This window comes from Humulus lupulus, chromosome 5, assembly GCF_963169125.1.
Source record: "Humulus lupulus chromosome 5, drHumLupu1.1, whole genome shotgun sequence".
NCBI classification, from domain to species: Eukaryota; Viridiplantae; Streptophyta; class Magnoliopsida; order Rosales; family Cannabaceae; genus Humulus; species Humulus lupulus.
The window spans coordinates 78,724,376-78,739,722 of NC_084797.1; the positions used below are offsets into that span (position 1 = coordinate 78,724,376).

The following is a 15,347-nucleotide window of genomic DNA, read 5'->3' on the forward strand; positions in this document are numbered from 1 at the left end:
AGTACTTTCTCTCTCTAGAAAATTCAGATCAAAAGTCCAGAATTCAAAAGTATTCTTTATGATGCCATAAGCCTTATATTTATAGGCTCATGATCGTACAGATGATATCCCCCATAATCGGGATATTTTATTATTCTCATTATATTACAATTACAATAATATTCAAAATATAATAATACACTAAATTTGTGGGATAAATTGAGAGATTCACGCGTATGCCAAGACTGATTCTTGTTAAAGCTGTTTCTGATAATCTTGACGTAGTCCTGCTCTATCTAGTCGATCCATATCACATTCAGTATGGTCGGCCAAACCTTCACTGGGCAGACATGCACTTGGCTGGGCAGACATGCACTTGACTGGGCAGACATGCACTTGGTTGGGCAGACAGGTCATGACTGGTCGGACATGGTCATGACTGGTCGGACATGGTCATGACTGGTCGGACATGGTCATGACTGGTCAGACATGGTCATGACTGGGCAGACAAGGTCATGCCTGGGCAAACAAGGTCATGCTTGGGCAGACAATCATATGACTGGTCGGACAAGGTCATGCCTGGTCGGTCATGACACTTGACTGGCCAGTCAAAATTCTTCATTGGTCTACCGGGTCACTCCTAAGCCAAATCACTTTATCACAACTCTGAGGAGCCAATATATTTATTGACTATTAATGTGTCGTTTACGGACCATGCACTGCCACTTGTCACCTCTATTGCCACGTCATCGATCTCCAATTTTTGGAGATAACACATCCTAATACAATTGACTCGTGGACTAGGGTTAATTAAAACCTGAACCACGTAAATCTCTGTGTCTCCTTCCATATTTCTTTAAATTTTTATTTAATTAGTTGTTAGCGAAAAAGCTAGTTAACACAACCCCTCTATTTTTTTTAATGATGAAAGAAAAAGACAAATTAAAATATATCAAGGTTACCCTTGCTAGAAAGGAAAAAGAGTATGATGGACCGAGAGCTTAGGAAAAATAAAGAACATAATGGATGAAAAGGAAAATAGTTCTCATTTATGTTGGTCGGTATTAGAGTTGAAGTTAGGAGAATGGAGAAAAAAATCATTGTTAAAATTACTATATCACCCATTTTAAGATAGATCTTAATTAATTTTTTAAAATTATAATTGTTAACACTCATAAATGATTAACTAATAAATAACGGCAACACGTACTAGGCTAAAGGAAGCAAACATCATTAAAACGTGGGTTCTTGTGGTCTCTTCGATCGTCACGTGTGGTGGTGCAATGTGGGTGCCTTGCCGAAACTCGTGGATCTACATGGTTTCCAAGACCCCGCCCCCAAAAATGCATCGATATACAAGACCTTTGCCCAGGTCCAACGATCTACCTCTAGCAATGAGACAGATCTGCCTCTATCTCTGGTGCCCTTTGTCCGCAACTGTAGCCCCAATGTCGTCCCTTCTCAATTTGAACCCTAAACGCAACCACTAATTCATGGTGACAGAGGTGACAAGGCAAAGGGAATCTCGTGGTGGTGGCTAGATTGTGGCTTGGAAATCAGTCTTGTTGGGATGCGTGTTTGAGTTTGGGGTCTTATTAGATTTGAGGCGTTTTTGGGTTCAAAATCTTGTAGGGATGCAATCCTGGATTTGGGATCTTGTGGGATGTATTTCTAGGTTTACTACATTGATGTTAGGTAATTGCTGATATACTTCACAATATTCCCCATTTATATTCCAAAAAGGAGACAAAAAATTAGTTCAAGAAAAAGAAACAAATACTTTTTCAGTTTGTATTTGGTCGTACACAAAATGCAAGAAACTGTAAAACCATGCTAGTTAGCATAATTATGCTTCATTTTACTTGTGTTTTCAATTATTCAACTTTCTAACTTGTATTCATGATAGGTCATAATATAGTTCGATAGAAGAAATACATATTTTTGGTTTATTTATTATCAATAAAATTATACAGCAAGTTTTATCAAAAGAATGACAAGTTCGGGAATATGCATCATTTCCTCTCCCTTTTTCCTATACTGAGTAAGCAGTGCTCGAAAGAAATGGTCATCGTGAGAGTGTAAAACCTTCCTCAAGGCATTCTGTTCTGATATCTTGCATCTGACGTTGAAGCTGAGTTGGGTTGCTTGTAACAATAGCATCCACACGCTCAAATAACATTTTTTGCATGGAATTCACATCATCAACGGTCCAGGCATATACCTTCTTATATCTCCTGTCGAACGTTCATACATGAATTAAACTCCTCCATGCACATGAATTAATTGCCCTTGCAAATGCAAATGAACCCAATAGAGTTTAATACCCGTGAACAATTCTGACAAGCTTTTCATCAATCAATGGGTGATACACACCAACAACATCAGCACCTTTCATCCTCAACAAATTTGTTCTTAGTCCGGTAGATGGATCAATCATCACAATGTAGCCTACCTGCAAGAAGATAATAACAATTCATAAAATAATCAAGCACAAATTCAGAAGCTGAACATGGCAAATTTTCCATACCAATTTAAATGGTTCTAGCATTCAATTGATGGTTAAAATGAAACAAAAAGTTATGATAGTAAAACCTAATTTCTAAGAAATTAATCTTATTCCTACAATATCACAAGAAAAAAGATCTCGAATTTTTATTGAGAATGATAAACGGTAGATTTTTCATTACCGCTATATCTGATGACTCTTGGATAACATCTCTCGCTAGTTTGTCGCTTTTAGCCCATACAAGACAATTTTCACACCGTGTCCTCTCAACCTGAAATGATAACTCACTTAAAAATTCAACAAATAAAGCTTGAAACATTTAGAGTATGATTGGTTCGCGATTAGAAAACTGTATTTTTGAAAAGTAGGATTCTGAAATGAAAATCTGAATTTAGTGACTAAAACATGTTTCTGAAAATGTGATTGGTTCAATGTCAATAAACTGTTTTTAGTTTTAAAAAACTGAATCTGTGATTGGTATTAAATTTGAAAATATGACAGAAACTGAATACGAGATTGGTTCAGCTGAAAGTAAAATTTAATTATATTGAAAAATTAAAATTTAATAATAGTGCATTAATTAAATTCATAACAATATTACATTGTCATTAACTTTGATTTTTTTTATAAATTAAAGTTATATTATTTTAGACATGATTGGTTAGTGATTTAAAAATTGTACTTTGAAAAAATATGATTCTGAAAAAAGAATCTAGATTTAGTGTCAGAAAATATGTTTATGAAAATGTGATTGAATGTATTGTCCGTTAACTATTTTTTAGTTTTATAAAATTGAATAATTTTTTGGTAGAAAATCTAAAAATTGAATATGTAATATATTTTTTTTATTTTTGGTATAATAGTAATTGAAGTGAAAATATTTTTTTTATTTATTTGTTGTAATTTGTATTTGATCAATGAATTTTTTTAGCAAATATATTGTAAATTAGAATCAAATTATATTCTGTTATATGATTTTATAATTAATTATTTTACTAAATTTATATAGATGACTAAAAATTTTAAATAGAACCTCTTAAAAAAAGTAGATTGACTTGTAAAAAGACCAAAGAAAAAAAATCAAGACGGTAAGAAAAATAAAAGAAAATTAGCAAGAAAAAAATATATTTTTTTAAAACAAAAAGTAAGATTATATTGAAAACGTGAAATTTTCGTTTTCAAAACCCTTCGGTAGAATTGAAGTTGTTTTTGGAATTAGTTTCTAAATATGTTTAACCAAGTTATATTTGTAGGGCCCACAATTTTTAATTTTTGAAAACATAAAATCATATTTGAATCCTATACCAATCATGCCCTTAGTTTTTATGCACACATTATGCTTCTAAAGTACAAAGTCAATAAAAAAAATTGTTCCAAGCTGGACATATATGGTTAAAGTACCTTTTGCTGGTCACGGAAATTTCAAGAGTAGGGACTACCATGAGCAAAGTGTTGAATAACAAGCAATTACACAAATTAATTACATCAATAGAGTCAAAAGACTTTCCTTAAAAATATTGAGCACAGCACTCAAGAACAAAGTTCATTGAAAACCATAAGATTAAGGGTAAGAACGACCTAAAAACAAAACCAGCGTCACCAATACTATTTCAATTCTTAGGGGCTGGCTTTGGATAGCAAGCATCTAAACACAGAAGGGTAGGAGTCCAAAACTCAACGTTATTGCATATATAAGTTGTACGTCATTTGTGCTACAAGTAAAACTGATAGACCTCCTCTAACCTACTAGTACACTCGGAGGGGTAAGAAAGGAAATCCAAGTGGCTGAGAGTTAGTTATGTGAGAGAGTATTGTATGGCGAAGGGTACAGGGCTTATAGGGTACCAAGTATTAGAATGAGGCTGGTTAGGAGTTAGAGGGGTGTTTGGAGAATTAAGTACACTGCAGTATTGGAGAGAGGCAGGCTCTCGAATTCCTGACCAATTTCAATACAAACTGATTGCTATTTCCTCAACTATCTCTTGTTTCAAGCTGTGAACTAACCCAGAATTGCAGGAAGCGTCTATCAATTGGCATCAGAGCCATCACCATGGGACCTAAGAAAGACATGACACTGGAAGCTATTGAGGAGAGGTTGGAGAACTTGCAGCTGGGTTCTCGATCGGAACTATTGGGTGTTCGTTCTGATTTCCAACACTTGTCACAAGAAATGGACACATTGAAGTTAGAATTTGCATCCATGCAGAAGAAGATGGATTTCCTTGTTGGTCACTTGACCCAAATGCTTCAAATTTCAGGGCAGCCAAGAACAGAGGCTACTGCTGCAAGTAACGATTGATAGAGGAAGGTCGTGGACGCAGAGCTCTCATCGACATCGGCACCACCTACGTCAGAACCGCACCTTACCCCTCAACCACCGTCACAGTCAGGCGAACCATGGCACCATTCTGACAACCACTATGGTCGTGATTACCGACCACCACGTACGGAGTTGCTGCTGTTTTCAAGAGACAATCCAGATGGTTGGATTTTTCGGGTAGAGTGTTATTTCTTGCTGAACCATTTGTCTGAAGCCCACATGTTAGAAGCTGCTATAATCAATTTGGAGGGGATGCTTTGTCTTGGTTTTAGTGGGAATACCAAAGACAACCGATTACCTCATGGATGGCTTTGAAGACCTTGTTACTTTTGAGATTTCGCACAGTTTCGGTGGGCTCCAAGGCAGAAGAGTGGTTGTCGGTGATGCAACAATCCATCGTGAGAGTACCATGTGAGGTGGGAGGCCTTGGCATCTCGGGTCACCGGTGTACCCGAGCACATCTTGGAGGGGAGCTCTGTGAAGGGCTTGAAGGAGGAGATCAAGGGTCCCTTGCACATTCTGCAACCCGTGGGCCTGGCTCAAATCATGGCAACAACCCAAAGAATAGAAGAAGGCCATCAATTAGTAGCTACGGGCCCTCAGCCAAAGTTTCCTGGCCCAAAGTCAACACCCAGTCCTATTGCGATACCTTGTTTTCCAATGGCATTGTCTTTGTCCAAGACTTCTTCCACAACGTCGTTCTCGGCACCATCTACGGCGGCTCAACCTAGCCCCACGACGACAAAAATGTCCACCCAGTCCAAACAGCCACTCGTGTGACGCCTTACCGAAGCCAAATACCAAGATAAACGAGATAGAGATGTTTGTTTCAAGTGTGACAAAAAATTTCATCGGGGCCATGAGTGTGAGCAGAAATTCCTTCAGGTTATGTTGATGATGGATGACGAAGAACCTCCCCTTCCTTTTGATTCTCCCCCACCTACCCCAGATTCTTCTTCTGAAAAGGCAACTGAAGAAACGTTAGCAACATTGTCCTTGAACTCATTGGTGGGCATCTCATCGGCACACACCATGAAGCTGGCTGGAAAGATTGGACAGCAACAAGTTACGGTCCTCATTGATAGTGGTGGGGGCACACATAACTTCATCTCAGCCACAATTTGCTATGGAGTTTTGTTGGGAACGAGCAGCAAAGTTAGAACTAAAGGCATATTTTCCCAGGTGAAGTTAGACTTGGAGACATTGCAAGTTGTTAATGATTTTTTACCTCTGGATTTGGGAGGTGCACATGTCATTCTTGGCATCAAATGGCTGGAGACGCTGGGAAATATGCAAGTTAATTGGCAATCCATGGTGATGCAGTTTGAAGTAGCGGGTACTTGGATCACTTTGCAAGGTGACCCAAGCCTCTATAAATCTCACATTTCCCTGAAAGTTATGATCAAAACAGTGCAGCAAGAGGGACAAGGGTAATGGGTACAACTAAGTTCGTTAGTGGAAGACACCAAGGGTATTGAAGAGCAAGTTTCAGAAGTCGTTTTCACAGTGGTGCTGCAACAAAACGATTTCGTATTTCATATGCCAGCGGGATTACCGCCACAGAGGGCTCGGGAACACACTATCACACTTCGTGATGGGGCAGGGCCAATTTCAGTTCGCCCATATCACTTTGCTCAGGTGCAAAAGGATGAGATTGAGAGGTTGATGGCAGAAATGTTGCAATTCGATATTGTGCAGCCAAGTACAAGTCCATTTTCGAGTCCGGTACTTTTGGTTAAGAAAAAATATGGGAGTTGGAGGTTTTGCGAAGATTATCGGGCTCTAAATCGCAAAACAGTGGCTGACAAGTTTCCCATTCCGGTAATAGATGAGTAGTTGGATGAATTACATGGGGCTATGGTCTTTTTGAAGTTGGATTTGAAGTCGGGTTATCACCAGATTAGAGTCTCGCCAGCAGATGTAGAAAAGATGGCCTTAAGACTCATGAGGGGCATTGCGAATTTCTCGTCATGCCATTCGACCTCACTAATGCACCAGCTACTTTCCAAGCCCTCATGAATGAGGTATTTCGTGATTTTTAGCGCAAATTCATGCATGTTTTCTTTGATGACATACTGGTGTACAACCCCACAATGGAAGCACATACAGAACACTTGGAGTTGGTACTTAGTAGGCTCCAACAACACCAGCTATATGCAAACAGAAAAAAATGTCTCTTTGCACAACTGAGATTTGAGTATCTTGATCATATCATATCGGCAGATGGCGTTTCAGCGGAACCAAGTAAGATTAGGGCGATAGAGGAATGGCCTTTTCCGAAATCTATAAGGGATTTGTGTGAATTTTTGGGGCTCACGGAGTACTACCACAAGTTTGTTAAAGGTTACGGTGCAATTGCGAGACCTTTGACAAACCAATTACACAAGAACGCATTTGGATGGAAAAGAGAGAGGCTCAAGAAGCTTTTGAGCATCTTAAGGCAGCCATGTGTTCGGTTCTGGTACTAGTACTTCCAGATTTTTCTGCCCCTTTTGTTTTGGAGGCCGATGCGTCGAGGACGGGTTTGGGAGCTGTGTTGATGAGCAGCAACGTCCCATTGCCTATTATAGTCGGGTGTTATCTCCATGAGCTCGTACTAAGTCGGTGTTTGAGAGGGAACTGATGGCCATTGTGTTGGCAATACAAAAATGGCGTCCTTACTTGTTTGGAAGGAAATTCTTGGTCAGAACGGACCAAAGAAGCTTAAAATACTTACTAGAGCAGCCACTAGTGGCAACTGAGCATCAAAAATGGCTCACCAAGCTCCTAGGATATGATTTCGCTATCCAATATCGATTGGGGTTAGAAATAAGGTGTCGATGCCTTATCACGTATACCTCAAGAAAGTGAGTTGGCTGCCATATCCGTTCTGACAGTCATTTCATTTCCGGATTTGCAAGCTCATGTGTTGGTCGACCCCCATTTGTCAAAAATTATACAGGAAGTACAATCAAGGGTGATTGAAGTTCCGTGGCAGATTGGTTTTACCATCATCATCCCCCTTTATTCCAATGATACTCCAAGTGTACCACAGTGGCAGCATTGGGGGACATTCGGGAGTGTTTAAAACTCTCCAAAGATTGGCTAGCGACCTTTATTGGCAAGGAATGCGAAGGGATGTTCAAAAGTGTGGCTGAATGTGCCATTTGTCAACAAAGTAAGTACTTGGCACAATCTCTAACGAATTTATTGCAGCCATTACCGATTCCAAGCCAAGTTTGGGAAGATATCTCCATGGATTTCATTGAAGGCCTTCCACAATCTAATGGGTTTGATTCGATTTTTGTTGTGGTCGATCGCTTCACTAAGTATGGGCATTTTATTGTGCTGCATCATCCTTTTTCAGCCACTACAGTAGCTGCCATATTTGTTCGTGAGGTAGTGAGACTTCATGAAATTCCCCAATCCATTGTCTCGGATCGTGATAAGATTTTTCTCAGATTGTTTTGGAAAGAACTTTTCCGTTTGTAAGGCACACATTTTAAGCATAGTACCTCCTACCACCCACAATCCGATGGACAGACTAAGGTGGTGAATCATTGTCTTGAAACTTATTTACGCTGGTGTGTGAGTTCCAAACCAGCACAATGGGCAAAGTGGCTGCCTTGGGCCAAGTACTGTTATAACACCTCTCATCATTCAGTTGCGGGAATGATGCCTTTTAAGGCATTGTACAACTGCGATCCGCCTCCATTGATTCGATTTGAACCAGCCAGCACTAGAGTGTCAGCCGTGGAGCAAACACTTCAGTCTCGGGATAAAGTGCTTAATCTACTTAAGGTAAACCTTTAGCGAGCTCAACAGAAGATGAAGGTTCAGGCAGACCGTAAGAGGAGGGAGGTGCATTTTGAAGTGGGCGAATTGGTATACGTCAACCTTCATCCTTATATATAGAGGTCCCTCGCTAAACGAAAGAATGAGAAGCTTGCTCCTCGATTTTTTGGACCTTTTAAGGTGTTAGCACGTATTGGACTAGTAGCTTACAAGCCACAGTTGCCTACTAACTCGCGAATACGTCCGATGTTCCATGTTTCTGTGTTGAGGGCAGCTCTCGGACCACAACAGGTGGCTACAAACCTTCCAAGGGATTTGACACCTGAGTTGGAATGGGTGTTGAAACCGGAACAGGTGCTAGATATTCGTCCAGGAACCCACAAGAAGCAGTCATTGGCCTTGATTAAGTGGGTGAATTTACCAATCTTTGAAGCCACTTGGGAGAATTTTGATGTCATTCAGCAGCAATTTCCTGATTTTCACCTTGAGGACAAGGTGAGGCTTTGGGCAAGGGTATTGATAGACCTCCTCTAACCTATGTGTACACTCGGAGGGGTAAGAAAGGAAATACAAGTGGCTTAGAGTTAGTTATGTGAGAAAGTATTGTATGGGGAAGGGTACAGGGCTTATAGTGTACCAAGTAAGTATTAGAATAAGGTTGGTTAGGAGTTAGAGTTAGAGGGATGTGTGGAGAATTAAGTACACTGTAGTTTTTGGAGAGAGGCAGACTCTCGAATTCATGACCAATTTCAATACAAACTGATTGCTATTTCCTCAACTATCTCTTGTTTCTAGCTGTGAACTAACCCAGAATTGCAGGAAGCGTCTATTAAAAACATACTACAAATTTATGAAAAACGAAAAAGAAAAAACCAAAAAATCTTACAACAGAGAGAATATCTTTCGCCAACCCTTTTTCATATGAAGGAGGCCCAACTTTTGCATCTAGGATCACCTGCCGGACTGAACTTGACATCAACTAAAAAAAATCATTTACAACAATTGTCAATGGGAAGGAAGTATAACAATTATAGATGCAGATGTCAGTGGAGAGAGAGAGAGAGTACCCTCAAAGCATCCTCAATGGTAGGAACAATTCCAGAAGTAGACTTCTGATCAGGATGATGAACAGCGCCTAGTTCTTTTATCTATAACCAAAATGAGCAGAATTACTTTATAAAAAAGATGGCAGTTACAACGATATAGTAAACAAAGAAGCCTTGTATAAGTCTCACCTCTTTCATTCTTAAGTTTCCAACCTTTAAAGTAATGTTTCCAGACATCTCTTGCAAATCCCTGCCTGTCCAATTCCAAGATTAAACCTAAAACTACAACCAGCTATAAGAGTAAGTACATCATATATATCCCATATGGGTTCAGATGAGAGTCCGATGGGAGTAAATATGTGAACAACAAAATAAATTTTGTTGAGGATAACATACTAGTTTCGTTGTGATTTAGTTAATATAGTTACAATCATTCTGTGACGGCTAAGTTAGTCAAGAACTCAACTAATGGCAGCAAACTGATTAACTCCAACTGTATAATTCTTGTAATCAGTTCGTATACTGAAACTTGTTTAAATCTTCTGAAACAAGTAAAAGTGTGCATTGTGTTCATGCTTGAATGATCTATGAGTTTTGATGTCTTGTTGTTTGTGGTAGTGAACGTGAAACAAAATAAATAACTTCAAACCTGTCATGGAGAGCAAACAAAACTCCATCTAAAGAACGTGAAACATCAATCTCGACGCAGTCTACTTGAGAAGCAAGAGCAGAGTGATATGCAGCTATCTAGTAATGGAATAAGTTATGGGATTAGCGAAATATTCCAATGTACAAATTAAATTTGAGATGAGATATTGATGCAATAATAACATACAGTGTTGGGAAAGGCCTTTGTTGAGTCACCACCATGGGCACACACAAAGGGAGGATTATTAAGCCAACTGCACTTTCTTAACTGGATCTGATGAAGGCTCCGCAGCCTGAAGTGGAAGAAGATGGGAGGGAAGATAGCGATGAGGGCGAGGATAATGGTGACAGTGCGGAAGAGTCTCTTGGAGGGAAATCGAAACCAACCACTGCCATCCCCAACAGTCCTCTGAGTCTGAGTCACCCATCTCCTTCCCAGTCTGGTTGTTGAGTTCGCCATAACTACCACTTCTCAACTCTCACGACCCAGTACCACTCCTGACCCAGACACTCCCTTCGTCGCCCTTCAAATTTACATTGTTTAGGTTTATGTACCATGGCAATTTTTTTTTTTTTTTTGAACTAGTATTATGACAAAAATTAAAATGATGTAAATTTACCAATTTTTTTTTAATTTATTAAAAAAAAAATTGGGGCGTAAACTTTTATTGTATTCCATACTTAAACGGTTGAATCTTAATTCTAACTTTTTTTTTCCGTAAAACTACTTAAATTGTGCATTTTAAATTATGGGTATTTAGGATCCAAATAAATTTAATTTTGTCGAACTAATCTAAACCAATTCAATAACAAAAAATTGAATATCTAATTAGAATTTGATTGAATTGAATTTGTAAAGTTGGATATTAATTGAATTAGATAGTATTGACTAACTTTTTTGCTATCAACCTTAAAATGAGAGATTAAAGAAATAAGTAATAAGAACACAAGAATTTTTACATGGTTCAGGTTATATAAGAACCCTAGTCCACGAGTCTCTAGTATTAAGAGGATTGAAATCTTGTTATGGCAAGTTCCAATGGTATATTCTTAGGCAGTGTTTAGATTACTATGAGTACAATGTGTTTTCTCTTTAAAAAACTGCTCATTTACAATGAGACTCCCTGCTCTATTTATAGAGGTTGGAATCATTAATACTAATCATTAATAATTAATACACATTCTTCTCATTATTGGGAGATTAATACCAATTCAATGCATTGGGCTGCATTATATAGAGATCACGGCCTAAGTGAGATCTGCAAGGCCCACCGCAGAAAGGTACCTAGTTTATGGGGATCATGCCCCAGATACTCTCAGGGCGTGTTGTAAGTACCTCCATGTCAGATGGCATAGTGGGAGTGCTAATTGTCGAGTCGTACACTCGACAACACTGTTGACGTATCGCCCAAAAAGGTTGTCATACGATTCTCTGGCACTGCAAACACGTACTAGCTGACACTTGGAGCCTTATCTTAGGTCCGAGAATTGAAACCTCGGACCTAGGAGATGACTGGAGGAGAGCCCCCTTAATTGCCTGAGCTGGAGAACCTCCAGCTCCAAGGGCAAGCCTCAAAGAGTAATCTACTTTTAAGGTATCCACGCTCTACCCACTGGCGAAGACAGGCGACCTCACCTGAAAGGATCTTCGCCTCGAATAGAGCCATCGGGAGGTAACATACTCCGAATACGTCTATGACCACACGAGCCAGTCATTGTGATTTGGCACGTGTCGGAGGCAAAAATAGAGACAACATTTGCCCCCCCCCCCCCCCCCAAGTCTCTACTAGACCTCAGGCAATGGGGACTTAAATTAAGAGGAGTGATTCGAAAAAATTGGAGGGAAAAACGTTTGGGCTTTCCTCTGACGTCACTCTGAAGAGTGAACCCATGTGTTGACATCCCATTGCTGGGCTCATCAATCCGTGCAGTTAATTAGGGGTCAACTCCGGGATCCCAAACGTCTACTCGGCACCCAAGGCATATTTTCCCAAAGAAACATTGATTGCGATCCGTGCCTTTTGAACCCTGACCACTGGATCATCTTCATGACCTTATCAGGGGAAGCCACCCGACGGTCATGGGGAAGTTGTTTTCCCCTTAAGTTTTATTGGGTATAAAAACTAGAAAAAAAAACCTCCTCAGTCTCACATTGTAACCATATGAAAACCAAAACCCTCACAGAAGCCTTTCTTCTTCCTCACCCTCATCTTCAACCATTTTTCCCGAAGCCCTGGACAATTGGTGCGAATCGTCTTACTTCTGGGCAGACGACAAACAATATTTTAGGGTCAGGACTCACCTCAGCACCTACCTTCGTTTCATCTCGGGTAAGTGCCTTTCTGTTTTTATTTATGCTTGAGGAATCTTGATATATGTTTAGGAATGCTAGTGAATGGCATTTAGGAGTCTGTTTTTAGCTTTCACGAGTCATCTTAGGCACATTCTGATATTAGGGACATTCAAAATGGCCCTCAAAATATTTTATGTCAATTTTGTGTTTCTGGGCCTGTGACCAGAATCTGGGGAATACCCAGATTCTGGTAGGTTCATCCCCTCCCGCCTGTCCTTAGGCGCTGGGGATACCCCGCATTTCCAAAATACTTCTCTTCTCCCCGAGCAGTATCCCTAGAGTCATTTGTGTTTTGGTCATCTTTCCTTCGGTCAGAATACTAATTGCTTGGTTTTTTTCTCAGATGTTTGAGGAACTCCGGCAGCGACACGAACACGGGTTCTATCTCTTTGACTAGGAGATTTCTGATATGGCCCGAGAACAAGGTGCCTCTGAAGGCAATGCAAGGACGGGAGCCCAAGAGCCAGCTGGGGATTTAATCGTTCATCCCGACAACCAAGTGGCGGAGAGGCCCAAAATGCCCAAAGACGGGGGGTTAACTGTGGAGGAGGTTAACAGAGCCCCGCTTCCACACCCCACACAAACATACGAGGGCGATGGGTTCGAAGTAGAGGATTACCACACTTTGCTTCGACACCCCGATGCCATTGAGGCTATCATAAGGCACTATTCGGTTGGGGACAAGTGTCTTATCCGCCTCTGTCAAGAGTCTGAAAGGGCACACCGCAGCGTCAACGGCCTGGGCGCCTGGAGCCTGGCCCAACTGATGACAGGGGCTACCCTACCCCTCAAACAATTTTTTGTGAACTTCCTGAAGTTCGTGGGGATAGCCCATTTCCATCTTTCCCTCAATGGCTACAGAGTACTCGCAGGGATGTTCATTTTGTATTGGAATCAGAAATAGCTCGAGCCTTCGCTGGCGAAGATCCTCTCCTTCTACAGCTTCTCCACCATTCCACAGAAGAATAACACCAAACGAGATGGGTACTATGCCTTGGTGAAGTATGCGGCCTCGTAGATCAACTACAAGGCTCCTCGCCATAACGAGAATCATTCTTGGGATTATAAGGACACCTTCTTCTTTACGAACGGCTTCCCGACCATGTTATCTTTCACATTTTTAGGGCTTTTTTTGTGTTCGACACTTAGTCAATTCCTTTTGAATAGGTCCTTTCCACTGAACCCACTACATCCAACTCTTTGAGGATCATCTCCAGGCGATGAAGGCTCACCCTGACCGAGATTTGGACCTTAGCGTCCTGGCAAATGAAGCAAACCTCATTAGGGAGGCGCTTCTCAACGTGGAACAAAGAATACGCAACCTGGAGCTGACCAAGTATCGCCAATCCAAAAAATCTCAGGAATCGGCTTCCCGTCACATCAACTACATAGACGGGCTGGCTCAGAGGGCCTTACAAAAATGGTTAGCGGAGGAAAGGCTGGAAAACATACGTGTCGTGGAAGAAGCCCGAGAAGCCTAGGAGGATCGGGAGCTCGAGGAAGAGTTTCAGGCAGGGATGGAAGCCTCGCACGTTGCTCTAGGTAAACCACCCATCACCTTATATCACGCTCCCTGGGTAGTGAATAGGATAAGTCTCGAGCACGTTTGGGCCTCCCTAACTCTCCTTCGCTGTGGACAAATTTCATATCGGCGCTGGATTAGGGAAGAATTCCAAGATTACATAGATTTAATAGACATGTATTGTAACGCCCTGGTTACCCCAGAACAGTTACGGTGAACCATAAATTTTACTCGCTACCCGAGTTCTTTGGTTAAAAACGTGCTTCTAGGTATTATTAACAGGCTGAGGTGGAAAACCAATCAAAAGGAAAGGATATATTTGATTTAGAACATAAAACTGTTCATGGGCCCATAAAATATATTTACAGGTTATTTACAACTCAAAATGGTCATTATTGTTTCAAATTTACAACCCGCCGACCTAAGCGGCAAAAATAGGGTAAACCCCCTAGTTCCTCTGAGAACTCCTTAACCGTGGTGGTCAAGTTGCCGCATATGTACACAGCACCACCTAAGCTCTCCACTCAAGGCTGGGTGAGCTTTTCTTTCCCTTTACCTGAACAGCTCGGGATACTGACTCTGCATATCTGACTCCAGCTCCCAGGTCGCTTCTTCGACCTTGCTGTTCCTCCACAATACATTAACCAAAGGTATCGTTTTATTCCTGAGGACCTTATCCTTTCTGTCAAGTATCTGGACTGGCTGCTCCTCAAAGGAGAGATCTGCCTCAAGCTCTAGATCTTCATAACTCAAAATATGATTCACATCAGATACATACCTCCGAAGAGCTGAAACGTGAAACACGTTATGCACGGCTGACAACGCCGGTGGCAAGGCCAACCTGTAGGTCACTTGACCAACCCTCTCTAGGATCTCAAATGGACCTACAAATCTAGGGCTCAACTTGCTCTTCTTCCCAAACCTTCTCGCCCATTTCCACGGTGAGACTCTAAGGAAGACAGTCTCCCACTTGGAACTCAATGTTCCTGCGCTTGGGATCTACATAACTTTTCTGCCTACTCTGAGAAGCGAGCATCCGAGCTCTAATCTTCTCAATGGCCTCACTGGTCTTCTAAACTGCCTCAGGACCTAAGTATCTCCTTTCACATGTCTCATCCCAATGAATGGGGGACCTACACTTCCTACCATACAACATCTCATAAGGTGCAACCCCAATGGTAGACTGATAACTGTTATTG

General features: G+C 40.9%; 1 protein-coding gene across 3 annotated transcripts; it reads right to left on the reverse strand.

Annotated features, from left to right (window-relative positions):
- Positions 1–1,816: 1,816 nt before the first annotated feature.
- Positions 1,817–10,835, reverse strand: LOC133777470 (glycerophosphodiester phosphodiesterase GDPD4-like). Of its 3 annotated transcripts, none has more exons than XM_062217094.1 (8): positions 10,461–10,835; positions 10,275–10,372; positions 9,815–9,875; positions 9,647–9,727; positions 9,466–9,558; positions 2,667–2,756; positions 2,304–2,431; positions 1,817–2,213 (listed from the first exon to the last, which is right to left on the reverse strand). In XM_062217094.1, the coding sequence occupies exons 1-8, from the start codon at positions 10,731–10,733 to the stop codon at positions 2,045–2,047; spliced, it is 993 nt and encodes a 330-aa protein (XP_062073078.1). In that variant the 5' UTR covers positions 10,734–10,835; the 3' UTR covers positions 1,817–2,044. The 3 variants fall into 3 exon arrangements, with proteins under 3 accessions (XP_062073078.1, XP_062073080.1, XP_062073079.1); XM_062217096.1 differs by having other exon boundaries at positions 9,815–9,879; positions 10,461–10,639; XM_062217095.1 differs by lacking the exon at positions 2,667–2,756.
- Positions 10,836–15,347: the final 4,512 nt, after the last annotated feature.